Here is a 20,698-nt window from a genome sequence, read left to right on the forward strand (position 1 = left end):
GGCCCATAGTCCAAAGATGTGCAAGTTAAGTGGATTTGCCATACTAAACTACCCATAGATTTCAGGAATGCGTAGGTTAGGTGCATTAGCAACGTTACAGGGATAAGGTAGGACTTGATGGGCCAAATGGTCTGATTCCACACTGTAGGTATTCTATGGATTATGTTACATAGAGATTATAGACAGGTTGCTCAGATGAAGGGCAGGAGGTTTAGAGAGGATTTCAGAAAAAAATGATCTTCACTCAGAGGGTGGAGAGAATCTGGGAGAATAGTATGGGCAGGAAAAGTCCCAGCCTTTACATGGATGAGCACTTGAAATGTCTTATCATCCAAGGCTGTGGGCCAAGTACTGGAAAATGGAAATAGTATAGATTGGTCAGTGCAGGCTCAATTGTCTGAAGGACCTCTTCTGCACTGTATGACTATGACTAGGACAGCAGTGATTAATGATAGAAAAGTGTCACATATTTTTAATCTGAAATAAAGTTAGTAAATGCTGGAAATTCTGAGCAGTCTAATCATAATCTAAGAAAAAAGTAAGAGGTGGTAAACTGGCTCAACTTCCTTTTTCAAAGACTGTGATCTGTTCATTTTCAGCTATTTAATTTTGATAAGTGTTATTATTTAACTTAATCTTCAGATTACGGGGTGAATAATCATGTATGTTTTGTACCATTGCAATGAATGTTGCAATAATTGTATAATTACACAAGTATAAATGCTATCTCCAATGTATAATAAATGTGTTAGCATGTTGAAATTATTATCTATTATCTCTAAGCAAAACATTTCCATTGCAGATGCATATGCGTATATGGAGTGTAACATTTATCAAGTGGTCAAAAAATAAATAGGTTGAAGAGAATTTATGGATAAAATATTTACATTTAATAAATATTAACAAGGATAGAAATGTAGATCTGAAATGTTCTGGCTGTAACGCTAAACTGAAATGCAAGGATCAGGGTTATCAACTTGAAATGATAACTCTTTTTCTCCACATATACTGCCTGACCTCCTGAGTATATCTAATGTGTGCGTTTTTTTAAAAAATTCAAGGCACAGTATTATTTCCATTTTAATACCATCCATAAATGCGTCTGGACTGTTGTAAGTTATTTAAAATGTCAAGTTAACACATAGTAATAGATCTTACTGTTGACACAATTATGACTAGTTTCTCCTGGCCTTGAAACTCTTCAACAGATCCAACCTTTAGGTCAGAGAGATAACCGCTTCGGAGAAGAATTCTGATCTTTTGTGCCTGCATATACAATAAAAATACATTAACACGTATACTTGAACTTATAATGGTCGAAGTGTGAGGAAAAGGAACAGTTTAGTTCTACAACTTTATGCTCCCAGTTTATAAATAGGGCCATTTCCCTGTATTTTTCTCTTGCCAATTAGTTCAGAATATAATATCAAAGGCAAATAATATCCAAATTATTCTCAGTGTTTTGATCCTTGATTTGACATACTTTAGTAGGGGTACAAGTCAGAAGCAGGCAACAAACACAATTGCAAGGTGAATAGGTAGCTGGAAAGTCACCTGCTTCCACTTAAGGCTGAAGTAGAAGAACGAATGTTATTACATGATATCACGAATGTACCTACCTGTTTTTGATAGGGTGCAATGACCCCAATCTCAGAAGGTTTTACTGGGTTTGTACAGTGTTTTGCCAGGAGACAGCAGTAACGCATTACTTGAACTGCCTCTTTAGGATTGAACCATGATGGATTGCTACCTTCCCTCATTTCATTTCCCTGAAATTTTAACAAATTATTTCAATTAACAGCGATTACAAATTTAGAATCAGATGTGACTTAAAAGAATAAAGCATCCAAACAGCTATTTCTGTAAATGTTTGTCACTTATTTAAGGACAGAAATGACAATTTGTAACAAGGTTTATATCAGTGAATGTAAGTACACATGGTACATCATTGTCAGGGAGATGTAACATGCTTTTAATAGAGCTACAAGAGTTTGTCACTTCTTCTGACATTCCATTTCAGGAAATTAGGTTGTTTTTCACAACACATAAAAAATTACAAAGGAATATGCAAGAATACCAGGAGCAGGAGTAGATAATTTGGCCTCTTGAGACTGTTGAGCAATTTGCCAAGATCACAGATGATGAGGCCTGAATTCCATCTCCCAGCCTCCTCCCACAGCCTTTGTCTGCATGGTTAGCCCTCCATAATCCTTCAGGTGCTTATTAATGTTATTTTGAAAACGACAACAGAATTTGTCTTCACCACATTCTCAGGCATCGTATTCCAGAGCCTCACCATTCACTATATAATAATTTTGGTTCTCCTGTCACCATTGCTTCTTTCGGCAGACATTTTAAATTGCTGACTTCTCTGCCAATGGGAATTATTTCTTCCCATATACTCTGTCTAGACTCCTCACAATTTTGAGCATATGTAATAAATCGCCTTCAACTTACTGCAAGGACAGCAAACTCAGCTTCTCCAACCAATTCATGTGACTGATGTCCATCATCAATGAAATCATTCTCAAATTTTTTTGCATCCCTTTAAAGTCTTCACATCTTTTCTAAACTGTAGTGGCCAGAATTGAACACAATAAGTCACAGCTCTGCCTGAAATGAAGTAAAATAAAATATTAACCTGGCCTGAATGGTGACAGGGTATTTTAACCCTGTCACCATACAGGTCTGTTATTTTAATCTGGCCTGAATGGGTGACAGAGTATTTTAACACTGTTACAAGCAGGTCCTGATTTTCCACAATTTCTAGTATTAGTGTATCAAGGGTCAGATCAATTGCTATGAAGGAGGAGGTCATTAAACAGCTTTAACTGTTTCTAGCATCTTTTTGCTGTCAAACAGTCGTCTAAAGAACTGCATGTCAACTGACACAACCATACTTATAGAGAATAACAAGCTGAGTACAGACAGGGATCAAACTGTATCCTTTAAAGTTTGCTTTGCCCAGTGACATTCTCACCACTGAGTTATTTCAGTTTAACTTGTGTGAGCGATCCTATAATCATACTCCAAAACTGTTCTCCCTGTATCCTGGCTGACATTTACTTCACAACAAACACCATTAAAAACAGATTAGCTTAAGACCATCATAAGCATGATTCATCAGTGAATAAATACCATGTGTGCTATTGTGATTTCAGTTGATTAAGAAAATACAGCTGCATTAATTTTATTTAAAAATGTTAAATGTTATCGCAAAATCATTTGATGATTGGGGGAATTGGATGAATACAATTCTCATTCTATATAACACTATTGAAATTATAATCATGTAATATGAAATGAAAAAAGTATATTAAGTATAACAAAATTCTTAAGGCTTCAACAGCATACCCTCAATCCATGAAAAATTATCGGAAATCCTTTTCTGGGCAATTTTTCCCAGTTACAGAACTTGTTGACCACAGACTGATCTGAAGACATCTTTAGCTCTTGATGATAAAACAACTTAGAAGGCAGGGCAAGTAAAGATGAATGTGACCGATAATTATTCACTAGCTTTGTCACCTATAAAGAGGAGGGAAGTTAAATTTCAGTCATATTTTTTAAAATCAGAGTAACATATTTATAATTCTCTATAAGACCACTCGTCCTTCCCTTTATAGTAATCTGTGCATCTGAAAATTATTTTCAAGAAAACTAAAATCAATCAAAAATAGTGTTAATTGAAAATAGTATATGCGAGAATTCAATACAGATGGCTCTTGCCAATAGATCTGATTGGGTTGGCAAAAGATATTGGCAGATTCACATGCAAATAATAGTAACATAATCTGCAAATTACTGAATTGAAATGCACAGGTTCTCAGAGTCTAGTGATTCCTGTGTCAGTTTTCTTTTTAGAATAACTCTCTATTTTGTTCAACTCTCAAAATGATTAATGCCTTAGCCTTTTGAAAGATACAGGAAATTAGAATTAGAATCCCTACCATGTGGAAACAGGCCCCTCGGCCCAACAAGTCCACAATGACCCTCCGAAGAGTATTCCACCCAAACCCATTCCCCTACATTTACCCCTTACACATGCACCTAACCCTGTGCATCCCTGAACACTACGGGCAATTTAGCATGGGCAATTCACCTGACCCGCACAGCTTTGGATTGTGGGAGGAAATAATAGCACCCGGAGGAAACCCACACAGACACGGAGAACATGCAAACTCCACACAGTTACTAGAGGGTGGAATCAAACCTGGGTCCTAGGTGCTGTGAGGCACAGTGCTAACCACTGAGCCACTGTGCCGCCCTAATATTAGAAAATTGGTGACAAGTAACAAGACAGTGACAGGAATAAAGTGAGAAATATATTAATTGTTGAGTAATTTTGGTAGAAATTAATTAAATCATGCATTCTGCTTTCCATTTCTCTAACCACTGCCTGCTGGTGGTGAAGAGCAAAGTCCTTTCCTAGACATGATTCAACACCTTCTTTGATCTTTCTTCTAAAGTGATCAGTCTGTGACATTCAGGATTTCCTTTCTTAAAGATTATGCTGCAGCACATTTTTTTTGTTCAGAATACTCCTCAGCTTTCCCTGTAAAGTGCAGTCCCTCTAGCTTTGTTGCAGACAGCAGTGCAGCACAGGATCCATTCAGATAGCTGTCATCAGAAATTATGATCCCTCATTTCTAGCCTATATTCTAATTTGCCATGAGAAACCTAATTATGTACTATGCTGAAAGTGCCATGAATTTACTACAAAATGTAACCCTACCTACAAAGATATCATATTGACATTGTTATTTTTCAATGCAAGAGATGATTTGTTTGTAAACCAATCTTTTTCACAAATTACTTTCTAATGATATTGAAATACCACAGTGCAAGTCTACATTTTGCTTGAAACCAACTAATACTTCTTGTATTCTTGTTTTCATTCAATTGGGAACTTCTGCAATTTGCTTGTGAGCAAACAGAATCAGATACATGTGCAACTCCCCCCAAACGGTGCCCTAAAATAGTTGCTTCCTTTCTGTAGGAAACTATTTACTTGAATTAACTACCTCAACCAATGATCTCCTCTTTCTACATACCAGTACAGCATTGTTATCTAGATGTCTGTCTAGAGGTTGAGTTTCCATTTGGAGACACATCACACTGAAATACCTCTGTGGGCATCAACTTCAGCCCTCCTAGTGTGAGGCCCCATCTTGTAAAGAAAATTGAAGTATAATTGCTTTTTTTTAAAAAAGTACTTTGTCCAACACCAATTGAAAGCATAACCCATGGTTCCTCTATCATCAGAAGCAAATAATACAAAAAGTGAATTAAGATCAAAATAAGCCTGTTTCTATTAACAGCAAATGACTTCTGTTGTTTGAAATTCTGTCAGTTTCCTATAATCTGTATTGCCAAGTATCAATTTTTCAGCAGATTCCCTAATCTCTTCAACACTGATATTTGCTTAATGTATACAAACAGAAAAGAAACTTTCAAAGCCTTCACTTGATGACGAGTAACATTATACTTTAGTTAGATATGAAAATGGAGTAGCTGTACAAAATGATGGAAACAGAAACCAATCATTTTGCACTGTGCATACAGATGGAAGATGGATCAACATGACTCTAGCAGTTGGCTACTGCAGACAAAGACTAAACTCACCAAAAGAGGACTGTAGGATCCAAATGCAGCAAAGTTTTCATCTCTACTGTATGAAGGACGTGCCATTAATCGCTCCAAAAGTGAAACAGACAGACCATAAGCTGAAGCAATTCTCGACTTTATTATTGGTCCCAGTTGCATTGGGTCTCCAGCAAGCACAATCTGTAGGTTTAATAATAAAATATGATACCAAACTGGTCACATTGCAAATTACAGAAGCCTTCTCTCATTTATTCACTACTCCCTCAAGTATGGAAAACTAAAACAAAAACTAAAACTTAGTTTGTGTTGGTCAAAGAAAAACAAAATCCCAATTCTAAATGTGTTAGCAAATTGAAAACAATTGAAGTGAAGTGAACTTCACTGAAGTTTCAGAGATCTATTGGCTGGGGAGTTGGGGGTGGGTGTAACAGCTGGAGAAAACAATTAAGACACTATGGAATGACATTCCATTTAAAACATCACAACTAAGGATTTTGGCTCAAAGTCCATGAGTGTACAAAGTAAATTGGAGCTGAACTCTGTTTAAGAGGACCAGGGATTTGGGGGCAGTGAAAGGGGTAAAAACTCATGGTTGATTAACTGTACTTTAGATATTATTTCATAGTTCATTTTCATTTTAGGCAAGTGGCCAAATCAAAATTATGAATAACTTGGAAAATGATGCTGCAAAGTAACAGCTTTAAAGCAACAATCCATTATGACGTTTTAGAACATAGGAACAGGAACAGGCCAATTAGCCCTAGAGTCTGTACTTCAATTCAACACGATTTCAGCATATATGCAAAACTAACTATTTGTAAAAATTTATTCATGGATATGGGGTGTGTGAGTTAGGCAACATTTATTACCAATTCCTAACTGCTCAAGGTGGTAATGCAGATCTGCCATCTTAAACCAATGCAGTTCATTAGGTACAGGGCAATGATGTTGAAATGGAGCAGGTAAGGGAGCCAAAATTCAAGGTGAAAGTAATTGTGAAGGAACAGTAACATAATTCCAAATCTGGATGTTGTGGGGCTGGGAAAGGAACTTGTAGGTGATGATGCTCACATGCATTTGCTGCCTTTGTTTCTCTTATCAGTAGAGGTTAGGGACAGTAGACCATTCAGCTTGCTGAGCCTGTGTCTAGATTAGAGTGGTGCTGGAAAAGCACAGCCAGTCATACAGCATCTGAGTTTGCTGAGCCTGTGGCCTTTTTAAGATGATTTTATCCGATGATTCAGTGCCTTTCCTCACACCATCACCATATCTCTTTACATCATGGGTATTCAGAAATCTATAATTCTCTACACATACTCAATGGCTACTCCTCTCAAGCCCTCTGGAGTCGAGAGTTCCAAGGTTCACAATTGAGTGAAGAAATTTCTCCTCATCTCAGTCTTAAATGGCTTTCCCCTTATTTTGAAATTGTTCCTTCTAGTTCTAGACTCCCCAACTGGGGAAAAGTTTTACCTGCATTTACCAGTCTATACCTTTAAGCATGTGGCAGGTTTCAATAAGATTATCTCTCATTCTTCAAAACTCTCGAGAGCACAGTCCCGATTTCCCCAATCCCTCTTCATACACAGTCTGGTGACCCTTTGCTGCACTCTCTCAATAGCAATGATATCCTTCCTAAGGTAAGGGGAGCTAAGCTATGCACATACTGCTTCAAGTGCAGTCTAATCAAGGTTCTATATAACTGAAGCAAGACTTTGTTACTTCTTTATTCAAATCTTCTTACAATTACAGCTAAATGCTATTAGCCTATGTAATATCTTGCAGCAGCTGCACGTGAGCCTTCAGTGATGTATCGCTGAGGCCACCCAGGTCCCTTTGTACATTTACATTTTTTAATCTCTTAGCATTTAAGAAACATTAGCTTCTTCTTACTCAGATTTTTCTTGTTAGCCAAAACTTAATCTATTTCCATATATCACTGCCTATCCCACGTGCTTGAATTTGCTAACAAAACTCCTGCAGCATACATTAAAGTGTGTCAAGTGTGATTTCCCATTTACAAATCCTTGCTGACACTGCCCAATCAGATCTTTATTGCAGATTTGGATAATGCTGTCAAAGAAGCCTTGGTGAGTTGGTGCAGTGCATCTCATAGATAGTATACATTGTTGCCACTATGACTTAGTAGTGGAGAGTGTGAATGTTTAGGTAATACACAGTAAATGGCAGGACCCTTAGGAGCATTGATATACAAAGGAATTTTGAGGTCCAAGATGTGGCAATACAAGTGGATAAGGTGATAAAAACAGCCTATACTATGTCTACCTTCATCAGCTGGGGCATTGAATATAACAGTTGGTATATATGTTGCAGCTGTACAAGACTTTGGTTATGTTACATTTGAAGTACTGTACACAGTTCTGGTTGCCACACTATAGGAAGGATGTAGAGGCTTTGGAGAGAGTGCAAAAGCAGCTTATCAGAATGTTGCCGAGATTAGAGTGCATTAACTTAAGAAGACGTTGGACAAACTTGGGATTGTTTTCGCAACTCCATCAGAGGCTGTTTCCCAGGGTGGAAATGTCAAATATTAGAGGGCATAAATTTAAGGTGAGAGGGGAAAAGTTGAAAGGAGGTGTGCGAGGAAATGTGTCTTCTGACACAAAAGTGCCTGAAACACACTGCCAAGATATGTGGTAGAAACAGATATGATTGATAAATTTAAGAGGTATTTAGACAGACACAAGAACAGGCAGGGAACAGAGGAATACTGACCACGTGCAGGCAGATAGTATTAGCTTAGAATGGCATCATGGTAGGTACAGGAATGGTGGGCTGAAGGGCCTGTTCCAGTGTTGTAGTGTTGAAAGCAGATAGGGTGCCAATCAAGTAGGTCCTGCATGTTGTTGAGCTTGAGTATTGTTGAAGCTCACACATTCAGGCAAGGGGAATTTATTTCATCATACTCCTGACTTGTGCCTTGTAGTTGGTGGACATGCTTTGAAGAATCAGATGGTGAGAATTCCTAGTCTCTAACCTGCTCCTGTGGCTATAATATTTGTACTCCTGGTACAGTTCAGTTTCTGGTTAATGGTCGCTCCCATGTTGAAAGCAGAGGATATAGCAATGGTAATGTCATTGAATATCAAGGGAACATTGCTAGATTTCCTCTTGTTTTAGATGGTTAATGCAACTTCTACAATGTTTTGTCTATAGAAGCATTCCCTAATTTCACTCCTGAAGGTCTGACTATAATTTGTAGGTTATGTCCCCTAATCCATATTTCCGAACCTTGTAAATAGCTCCTACCTACCTTATCTGTTCACTGTAATACTTTGAAAACTTTGATCAAATCACGACTCATCCCCCTAAATTCCAACCTAACAGTACAAGCTTGTTCACGATTCTGACAGACCTACTTAGAGCAAGCTATATACTACCTGCTGTAGTGATCAATTTCAACTTACTTCCCATTTTCTGCAATGCCTATCTGAAAGCCATTTGGGAGAAGTACGACCAGAGTGGAAATTTGCATGTGGCAAAAAAGCCAAGTTAATGAAATACTAATAGAAGCTCAAGGCTGAACGCAATAATTATTCAATACAAATAAAAAAAATCTGTTTTTTCTACTTTTGCATGGTACCTGTCCATCTTCCTCCGATACGAGCAGCATTGGAATGAGACATTCAGGTTCACTAGCTTGACCAGCTTCATCAACAAAAACATGAGTAAAGTGTCCAATCCTTTGATTAAGTAAAAACAAAAATAGTAGATAATTATAGCTATCCAGCTTAGACTTAAGATTCCACTCAATCTTCATCAATCTTTCAGGACAATACAAAGGATGTAAATTGGATGACAGTGCCCCAGATAACTTTTATTATCTTGCTTTATAAAGCTGGCATGAGGAACTCTGGAAGGTTGTCATGGTTCTTATAACCTCCAGGAAGGGAGACCTTCAGAGATAATGAACTTCGACTTCTTTCAGTGATCCAATTTTCCAAACATGTGATTCTAGCATATCACTAGCTTCGGATTCTCCATTCCCAAATGCTCTTAAGATTATTTATAAGCAATTTAAAATCCGCTTTATGTATAGCCTGTCCCGTACTGACCACTGAATAGTTTCAAACTGAGCATATTGAGTATAGGACTTTATTCCAGGACCATTGTTCTGGGAAGGGTGTGTAGAAAGATGGAGTGGAAATTGGACACAGGATATGCCATAGGGACCAGGAAGACAATTACTACAGCAAGTTTGGTGAAATACAATGAGAGAATCATTAGACCTCCGAGCTTGGACTTAGCCAAATAAACTAAGATTCAGTCTCCAGTCTATTTAATACTGTAAAACATGAGTTTTACAGTACACCCTCTGCACGCATTTTCAAAAATGCAACACCTCAACTGGAACAGATTGCATTTATTCGTACAATGATTTATAAACACTGCACGGAAAATGTATCATGTAGAATAAATTCATGCAAATACAATACAAATAGAAATCTAAAGCAGATGGCTTAATGTTTCTGTATACCTTAATCCAATCTGGTAAAATAATCCAGCTGTACTACATGTGCTTATTATTATTCTGCAGCGTGCTGCATCCCAAAGATCTTCACCATCTTTACTGTACAATTGTATAATTTCAGGGATGTACTGGCAGGAAAATAAAAACAGAGGCAGAATCAGAAAGTTCCTTACATCCCTTTTGTGGTATTAATTAATGCAAAACATGGTTCTACAAGATTTATCTGATTCATTTCTATTTATGTACTTTTAAGCATTGGAAATATTACAATGTTCTATATCCTCTAAATGGGTCATCATTTCCATAAGGCAATGCTATTTACTGTAGGGACAGAATTTTGTGTGTTGGCTATTTTGAAAAAGGTTGGGGTGAGGGCTGTGAATCTCTATTCCTACTTTTTTTTGTTAAAAGCATGGATATTGATAAAATAATCAGCAGTAGAATCAATAATCAGAATGTAGTTTAAGGAAAAACAGCAAATATTCCAGTATATAACATAATTGCGAAATGAAATAAAGGAAAATAATGTCAATATAAATACCTTAAAAAGTTCAAATCTATATTGTCCAAAAATTCACAAGCTCAATTATTTAGACATTAATTATCAAATATGCAATTTATTTACTTAATAAATCCAGGTATATTTTGTACCAATAATACCAGGCTTTTGAAATGGCAATTTCTCTTCTTGAATTCTCTCTCTATCCAAAGGATATATGTGGCATTCTTCATGTATGAAATTAGTTCTGGACATTCAATTTTAATGTCACCATTGATCTACAATAAAGTGCTGTCAGCAAGTGATGCTAACAAACTACTGAACTTGCTACAAATTTGGGATGAATTCTGGAACTTTCCTGATGGTAAACTCTCAGTACCACTGGACGTACAATGTTTACCTGCTGCATTATTGGAAATGGAATCAATAAAGCCTCGTCTTATTCACAAGTTTATCTTTGTAAAAGAAAACAAACAAAGTAAGTATAATTAAAACATTTTACAAACTAGGATGGCCTTCCTGAAAGAGTATCATTCCATATATCAGAATATTTGTGTCATAAACATGGCCCAAGGTTTTAACTGATGGGCTCAATGGAATACTTGTCCTCATTTTGTTAGTTTTAAAGTCAATAATTTGATGGAATTCGAAATAAAAATATACATACATCCATAACAAAAGATCCTACACACGAGAAATGAATTAGGAGCAAAAGTCGACACTTCAGCTGTTCAAGCCTGCTCTGCCATTCAATATGATCATGGCTGATCTGATTACTCTCCAATCCTACTACCCTCATTATCCATTCACCCCCTTGCTTATCAAGAACTTTCTATCTCCATCTTAAAAACACTCAAAGATTCTTTGCACAATCTTTTGAAGAGTTCCAAAATCTTCTGAATGTTTGTTCAGCTGTCTTAAACAAATAAACCCATATCTTTTTAAAACTGGGACCCATAGCTCTAGATTCTCCTACAACAGTAAACATCCTTTCCATAGTCATTCAGTCACTAAACATACAAGATCATGAGTTAAGTTGCTCTTTCTATTCTAAGCTACAGTGGACATAAGCATAGCCTGTCCAACATTTTTTCACAAGTTAACCCATCCATCCTAGGTATTAGTCTAATAAACCTTGGATTTATAGCTTTTCTTAAACAAGGAAAACAACACTGTACACATAAGTGAATTCACCAATACCCTACATAACTGAAACATAACCCCTACTTTGGTGTTCAATTCTCATCACAATAAATTATAACATTCTGTTAGCATTCCAATTACTTACCATACTTGCGTAATAACCCTTTGCAATTCACACAGTAGAACACGCAGAACCTTCTGCATCTAGAGCTTGAATCTCTCACTATTTAGATAAAATGCTTCTTTTTCATTCTGCCTACCAAAATGGCAATTAAATATTTTCCCAGATTTTTGTTCAGTCACTTAATCTATCTATACTCTCTTGCAGCCTCCTTATGTCCTTTTATTTTTCTACCTTTCTGTGTTATATGTACAAATCTGCAAATTTAGCTATTTCCTAAAGATTTTATCCAAACCGAAATATCATACCTCTGCAGGTCTGCAAGTGGCATTAACTCGCACCATGTCTCCTTGTTTCAACAAATTGCTTTCATGTAAACGTAAACACAGTAGGTCAGCAGCACTGTTGGATGGAGCGCAAGCCAAAATCCGACTGTCTGGTAAAGTAAAGTGGATCTAAACAGAAACAAAAGACCTTTTACAGTATGAAGACCGAGTTTGCTCCACATTGGGCAATAAAATAAACTAAAATTAATCTTCTGCTGAAACAGCAATTTGCTATTCTAAAGCTTCATGCACAGCCCTTATCACATTTGTTTATCAATGTTATGACAATTGGCTAAGTGAACTAAGTTCTAAAATATATTGATAATTTGCTTACGTCATAAAGTAAATCTGACTTAACAAGGACTTCTTAAAATGGTATCATTCCTTGACAATCCTGAGTTTAATAATACTATTAAATTTGGCCGGCCTGACAGAGTGAATGTGTTGCCCTTTCATATTGTGGCAGCACATGGGTACTCATGGTTCCTCAGGAAGTGACTTGTCAATATTAGCTGTGGAGTGAGGGATGAAGAGGAGCAACTAAACTCAAACACTTCTCCACAGAAAATGCTGATCTTAGTGGAGGCAGAGTAGGATGTAGTAGGCCAATTCAAGAAAATGAAATCAGAAAATATACAACTGTGCTGGTGCCCTTGTTAAAACAGATCATTAACTTGTTTTAACTACAGGGCAAATCCATTCACACTATGTGAATCACCAGAACCGTTTTTTATGAAGTTCATAGAGTCATAGAGATGTACAGCAGGGAAACAGACTCCTCAGTCCAACTCATCCATGCCGACCAGATATCCCAACCCAATCTAGCCCCACCTGCCAGCACCTGGCCAATTTCCCTCTAAACCCTTCCTATTCATATACCCATCCAGGTGCCTTTTAAATGTTGCAATTGTACTAGCCTCTGCCACTTCCTCTGCCACCAGCCAGCCAGTGCAATTGTAAATTATGCTAATTCCTATAAATACCAAAAATGAAATACCTGCAAGATTGCTTCGAGGATAGTGACTGTTTTTCCAGTGCCAGGAGGTCCAAATACAATATATGGTATTGGTCTGCATTCACCACGAAGTATCCTCTTGACTGCAGACTTTTGATAGTCATTCAGAAGTGAGTTAAAGAAAGTACGTTCTTGCCCATTGGATTGTTTTCCTGTATAATTTCCTCCTATATTACGATGGATGAAATTGGAGGTAGTGTTACAGTTTAAATGTCTGACTAGAAAGTATTAAAATGGGTTAGCATAACTCAAGAAAATTAAATGCAGGTGGCATTAAAATCGTAATGCCTAGCGTCGACTGAATTAACCATTTTTTTATGAAGTTCATAGAGTCATAGAGATGTACAGCAGGGAAACAGACGCCTCAGTCCAACTCATCCATGCCGACCAGATATCCCAACCCAATCTAGCCCCACCTGCCAGCACCTGGCCAATTTCCCTCGAAACCCTTCCTATTCATATACCCATCCAGGTGCCTTTTAAATGTTGCAATTGTACTAGCCTCTGCCACTTCCTCCGTATACATACCACCCTCTGACTGAAAAACATTGCCCCTTAGGTCTCTTTTTTAATCTTTCCCCTCTCACCCTAAACCTCTAGTTCTGTACTCCCCCACTCCAGGTAAAAGACTTTGTCTATTTATCCTATCCATGCCCCTCATGATTTTATATACCTCTAAAAGATCTCCCCTCAGGCTCCGACACTCCAGGGAAAACAGCCCTAGCCTATTCAACCTCTCCCTATAGCTCAAATCCTCCAACCCTGGGAACATCCTTGTAAATCTTTTCTGAACCCTTTCAAGTTTCTTTAAACTTAAATTGGGACAGGTATGTGCAGAAGATGCAGAAAGCTGCTCGGATTCCTTTCTCTTGTTTGGAAATGTAATACATTACAATGCTGGGGCCAGGGGGAAGGTGCTGAAAACAGCCAAAACACAGTCCTTAAAACACTGAGCTAATAGGGCGGCACAGTGACTCAGTGGTTAGCACTGCTGCCTCATAGCACCAGCAACCCAGGTTCGATTCCCCATGTCTGCGTGGGATTCCGCCTGGTGCTCCAGTTGCCTCCTACAATCCAAAGATGTGCAGATTAGGTGAATTGGCCATGGTAAGTTGTCCATAGTGTTCAGGGGTGCGTAGGCCAGGTGCATTAGTCAGAGGTAAATATAGGGTAGGGGAATGGGTCCAGATGGGTTACTCTTCGGAGAGTCGGTGTGACTTGTTGGGCTGAAGGGCCCGTTTCAACACTGAGGGATTCTAATTGCAGTATGATTTTCCAAAATCAGCTGCAAAATTGAATGTTGACCTCCTGTGTAGAATCATATGGCCTACATTCTAAAAGAAAATCTCAAAGATAGATCAGCCAGCTTTCCAATTTCCTATCTGGACTGGATACTGTGTATGTTGCAGCAAGTGTAATAATGAGATAATAACAGTAATAATATCCTAGTCAGAAACACAGTAACTTTGGATTACAAATCAAACTGTAAATGTTTTACCTCTGTATTCAACACAAATGAATTTCATAATTACTGGTCTGTCACATCCAAGACTGTGATTTGCACTCACCATCACCATTGTGTGCAGCAACTGACAATCCTTCAGATGTACACATCATTTCAGTTGTCCTTCCCTTCATAACTTTGTTTTCACCATCTTGGCAACAGCTCTTCTTACCTGTACAGGAACTATTTAATTTCATAGACACATCCTTTTCCTAAAACAGTACAGGAATACAATGTCACAGCGAGTGAATAAAAGATATATTAGAAACAGATTTACATACTACACTTCTCAACTGACCATTCAATAGAAAATACCTGAAGCCTCAAAAATATCTAATGTTAAACCTAGTTTAAAAAAGTACAGCGGAGCCTGAAATAATGCATTTTCCATTTACTGCATTGCTATTTTGAGCATGTGTGTAGTAAACTGTGAATAATGTTTAAACAATAATATTTAATACATCACACTAAAGCCAGAATTGCTCCACTTTGTTTTAATTAAAAAAAAATTGACCTCCATGTTTCTTCCTTAACATGTTGTTTAATTGGATAATATTAGCAAAAATTATGGATAAATGACTAGGTGGACCTCCTGCATATTAAGCATTGGTTTCATTCCATTACTAACTCTCCAAGCAAATTTTACCTGCTGAGGCCATCATTACCTATTCACATACAAAAAAAATTCCAGAGTAAGTTCTCAACGTGATAAAGGAAGGAAAATGAAATCTCTCTCCCCTTGCAGCAATTAAAATCGGAAATGGAAAATGCTCATAAAAACATTTTTGTTCAAGTCAGGATGAATTAATGAATTAAGACGAAAAATGAATTCAGCTCAAGCCAAGACTCAAAATTCACAATCTGAAGGATTTTGACTGCCTTTTCTACATTGCCAGCGATCACACAGGTATTGCTCCAAATCAGTGCTTTTCAAACGAGAGTCTGCAAAATTGTGAAAAAGTGATCACCAGAGGAGGCCTTGATGCTGCTAAGGGGTGCAAGTGGAGTGCGGCTGCATACATGCAGAGTGGGCCAGGTCTCTCAGTCAGAGGGAAAATGAAGGTACAATGAGGAGTGCTGACAGAGGCAGGGAGATCATTATTTACACCATCAGCTCCCAAGGCTCATTTGAAACAGGGCTCTTTACTAAAAATATCTGAGGGGTAAATTTTATTTTAGTGACAGAAATCAAAAATACTGAATTCACTGCTTTCTTGTGTCTGGCTTAATACAACCTTTGCACGAAAGAGAAAAAGCTCAGTTTGTACACTTAGTGAGACCAGACCAACGTGCAAGTACAGTTGACAAAGTACTTATGGTATAATTCAAGAAATCTTTAACACACACTAATGTAAAACAGTTTTTAACTTCTTAAGAAAATCTTTAAACATTTTTAAAATCCTGAAAGCATTCTTACTTTGTTAGTCTGGCCTTGCAATCTGCAGCAATTGTTTTTTTCATTTGTCACAACTGTGTAAATATCATCCCATGTAGTAACTGTCTGTGGAGGTTTTACTGCAACATTCTCTGGAAACAAAACTGGATGAATAAAAGGGATATTACTGATTGAACTAATAATTAAAAATTTTATTATTGTTTTACAGTGGGACAGATTTATCCAACTTTCCAAGGATTACAGTTACTCCCCCCAACCTCACAAGGTGCTCAAGTGAAACACCATGGTATCAACTCAACCCTATGCCTTCCTTCATTCAACATATTCTCCAAAGTCCTGACACAAGAACTATTGTATGCAATGAAATTTCACTCAACTACGTATAACATTCTTAAACATCGTTCTTTTAAAAAACTGGTCAACCTCATTTTCCATAAAATACAGCACTTTCCAAAATCAATTACACATGCCTATTATCTGGTTGGAGAAAAATATAGAACCATTTCCAGCAATGCGATTTGTTCATCAGATACTTATCCTACATGACACAATTCACATGCTATGTATATTCCTCATTTAAAACTCTGGATATTTTCTCTAAATGCAAATTCAGCTTTGACAATCTCCCATAACTCAAGAGACTGACCTCACATTATGATTCATAGATTCTAAACCAAGTTTAAAATATTTGAATGTAGAGTGTATAAAACGCTGACAATTTGCAACCTCACCAACAATCTACAATGTCTTTTAAACAAAAAACTCGTTTCAAGTTCTAATTAAACACACTTGATAATGTCAGAATCTAATTGAAGCTATTAGCAACGGAGTCAATATTTACTTTCTCAATCTTTTAGACACCCATTGATTTCACATTTCCTGAAACAAAGATATATTGCCAAGTTACCCATATTAAAAACCCTATTCCTTAATTCTTCCCTATGAATATCTTCAGATTACAAATCATTCTCCAGCAAAATTCTAACTTGCATTCATTGTTTCCTTCCTTCACCCAAAGGATCAAAATTGAGTCTATTATGCTTAGCATTTCTATTTCTAAATTCTATTGCTATGATTATTTCAAGGTGACTGATTTTCCTTTAGTATCTATCCTGTTAAAATATGAATTGAGCTGCCTGAATTTGCCAGCCATCATGAACAGTAAAACTTTGCTTCCTTATACTGCCTTGTTGTTTAAACTGTATGTGCCTAATATAAACAAGTTAACGCTTCCATATGTGGCGTGGGCTTGAAGAATGCTGATTGGTTTAGTTTCTCAAACTTGTGCTGCTATAGAACTGTTAAAGTTAACCTCTCAGCATTTTCCTTGTAGTTTTATTTTATTGCATTGAATGAAAATGCAGATCATTTTTATAACACTAAACAAAGAATTCATTCAATGCTTGCTTAGAAATAGATTTATTTCCATGAAAAACAACATAAGAAATAGGAGCAGGGGTAGACCACACAGAGTTCAGTCTGCTCTACCATTTAATACATTCATTGATGATCATCAGTCTCCACTTCCATAACCTCCAATTTCCATAGACCAAAACATTTGTCTACTCAGCCATACATATATTCAACAATGGAGCATCAACAACTCTTTGGAGTACAGTATTCCATAGATTCATAACTATTTAAATGAAATCAATGCTCTTCATCTCAGTCCTAAGGAGATGAGTCCTAACTCTAATCCTTATCCCAAGAATCTCCCCTCCCACTTTTTCTAGATTCCCAGCCAGGGGATTTCAGAGGATCGGAGACTACCTTGTCAAGCTCCTTCAGAATCGTGCATATTTCAATGAGATCATCTCTCATTCTAATTTACAGAGTGAGAATGGGTCTAATTCATTCATCCTCATGAACTGTTAACTGACCACCTCCAATGTAAGGATATCCTTTTTGAAATAGGGAGATTAAAACTATACATGGTACTCCAGGTCTTGCCTCAGTGAAACCTGATATAACCATAACAACATTTCCTTATTACACACTATGTACTTCAATCCCCTTGCAATTGAGACCAATATGCCATTTGTTTTCCTAATTTCTAATCATGTTTATATTCTAAATATATTGCTTGTAGAAGTGTACCTGAGTCCATCTGAACATCAACATTTACAAACTTGCACCCCTCTTTAAAAAAGTATTCTGCTTTTCTACTCTCACTAACAAAGTGACAAACTCTTCACTTCCTCACATTATATCCACTCACAATCTTGTTGCACACTCACTTAACCTGTCTACAACTCTAGAAACCTCTGTCCTTCTCATAGTTATCATTATCACTTAGCTTTATATCAAAATTAGATATTTTCAGTCTTGTCATTTAAGTCATTTACATTGATTGACACCATGCTGTATTCTAGTTACAGTCTGACAAGTTTAAAATGTCCCATTTATCCTTCCTGCTTCACATCCAATAACCAATTCTTTATGAATATTAATATATTACCTCTGATCTCATGTGCCCGTCTCTAGGTGAAAGCAATTCTCCTTACCAGCTCTCCTCAAAAGATTCATTTGTCAGAAAGATTTTTCTTTCATAAATCTGTGTTGACTTGGTCATTCTATAATGTTTTAAGTGTACTAGCAAAACTTTCAAAAGAGCTTCCAGAATGTTCCTAATGACGGATGTCAGACTAACCTGTCTGTGGTTTTCTCTACTCACTTTTTTTGTAAAGCAGTTATATTTACTAACTTCCAATTTACGTTAGCAGTCCACGAATTTAGAAACTTTTGAAAAGCTATAATCAGCTCATCTGCAACCTCTGCAGCTGTTTTGGAATCCTGGGTCTTGGAAATTTGTCAGATATTTCTGCAACACTAAGTTTCTGCAACACTTCTCTGCTAACATTAATTACTTCAAATTTCTCACTTATTTTAGCCCCATGGTTAATTTCTATTTCTGGTATGTAATTTGTGTTTTCTAGTGTGAAGGCAAACACAAAATATTTGTTCAATATCTTTGCCATTTCCTCATTCCCCATGATAATCGCTCTTATCTCTGCCTCCAAGGCGCCAATGTCTGGCTACAGCTTCCACCTCTACTTTTAGAATACTTCATATTCTAATTTTATCCCTTTTAACAACGTTTTGGTGGCTCTTCGCTAGTCTCCAGCTTAGTTATTCGTTGTCACCTGTGATGCTTCTTCTTTTAATCCAATAAAAAGACTTTATTTTCCAGAGTTGGACCACGGATGGACCTTTCCTGCTAAGTGTTTGTTTTTCCAATGAAATTTATCTTGTTGAATACTTTGAGTCATTTCTTCAAACATTTTCATATTTATCACCATACTTTCTATTCTATTTAACCAATCCACCTTTGTCAATTCTCAATTCATACCGGTGTAATTAGCTTTGCTTAAATTTAAGATTTTTGATGGTGACCACATTATGTTGCCTCCAAAGTTAAAATGAAATTCAATTAAGATATGATCACTTTCTCCCCTGCTGCTTTTTTTTACAACCAAGATTACTAATTAACTCTGCCCCATTGCAAAAACAGAAAATAGCTTTATCACCAACTGGTTCAACAACTTCATGTTCCAGGTGCCTAACTCCAGTCTAAGGTTTAGGAGTTCCCACAATTATTGTATTGCCTTTGTTACACACTCCAATTATATATGTTTATAAATAGTTTGCCCAATAGTAGGCATCCCTCCCACATGAAATGAGTTATCTTCTCAAAGAATCCAAGAAACTTCACAATAATCTGTAATTTCACAGTAAGCTGAATCCTGGTGAATGGTTGAGAAGCCATAACTTCTTTTCTTTCTCAACATCATTAATAATATTATGATACAGGCATAAATGAATATAACAAAAAACAGAGTAAATTAGCTTGCTGTGTGATGTCAGTTTTGGCTAATTTATGTGAAATTTTATAATATTTAACAGTCTTTTAAACTTCAAGTACAAAACAAAAAAAGGTTACTTCTATATTTTGGAGGAGAACTCCCCCCACAATTCCTCCTTTGACACTCGAGAAACAGTGGGATTAGAAGTTATTAATACCTTGTTCACCAAGATGAATAGCTTGTTCCACAGCAAACAGGCATCTCCGAGTAGAGGTTCTGAAACATAAAATGTTCCAAATCAATATAAATCAATTCATAGGCTGTACCAACTAATTTTGTTAAGTGAATTCCTGTGTCCTCAATTTCTACTTTAACGTGAGTTTCTTTTTCCACAGAATTGGTTTTTCAAGATGCAACTACTATGCATTAGTAGTTTTACCTGTTATATGTAAACTCCACATCCATAGGCTCCCCTCCATAGGCTTGCTGAAATGAAGAATTAAACTTCAGTACAAGCTCATCTTCATACACCTGCACCAGGAGATCAGAGGGAAAATGTGTTTACTTTAAGTACAGAAAGATTAACATTTTTTTAATATCCAAAGCAGCAAAGGCAAAATTACAAAGAGCTTTGGAATACATAAATTATAGAGTCACAGAGATCTGACAAAGCCATGCTGAAGTAAAGGACCTCAACTGCAGCATTAATGTAGTTTCTGTGTATCTGCTAGGTCGAGGATGGAAATTGCCCAGGAGGGTATGAAGCCACACTGACTGCCTAACTGTCTTCTG

At 36.9% G+C, this 20,698-nt stretch overlaps 1 protein-coding gene across 1 annotated transcript in view; it reads right to left on the bottom strand.

Annotated features, from left to right (window-relative positions):
• mov10l1 (Mov10 like RNA helicase 1) overlaps positions 1–20,698 on the bottom strand; it is a 70,823-nt gene that overhangs the window by 8,988 nt on the left and 41,137 nt on the right. The window contains exons 12-23 of the mRNA XM_087999296.1: positions 20,346–20,437; positions 20,124–20,182; positions 16,125–16,246; positions 14,772–14,919; positions 13,186–13,370; positions 12,171–12,317; positions 10,106–10,227; positions 9,212–9,311; positions 5,626–5,787; positions 3,355–3,528; positions 1,620–1,769; positions 1,159–1,266 (exon numbers count right to left, since the gene is read on the bottom strand). Coding sequence (XP_087855422.1) covers positions 1,159–1,266; positions 1,620–1,769; positions 3,355–3,528; positions 5,626–5,787; positions 9,212–9,311; positions 10,106–10,227; positions 12,171–12,317; positions 13,186–13,370; positions 14,772–14,919; positions 16,125–16,246; positions 20,124–20,182; positions 20,346–20,437 — 1,569 coding nt within the window. The remainder of the gene's footprint in view (positions 1–1,158; positions 1,267–1,619; positions 1,770–3,354; positions 3,529–5,625; positions 5,788–9,211; positions 9,312–10,105; positions 10,228–12,170; positions 12,318–13,185; positions 13,371–14,771; positions 14,920–16,124; positions 16,247–20,123; positions 20,183–20,345; positions 20,438–20,698) is intronic.

The sequence above is a fragment of the Chiloscyllium plagiosum genome, unplaced genomic scaffold, assembly GCF_037043375.1.
Source record: "Chiloscyllium plagiosum isolate Xiang-an unplaced genomic scaffold, Cpla_swu_hap1 HiC_scaffold_23, whole genome shotgun sequence".
Lineage (NCBI taxonomy): Eukaryota > Metazoa > Chordata > Chondrichthyes > Orectolobiformes > Hemiscylliidae > Chiloscyllium > Chiloscyllium plagiosum.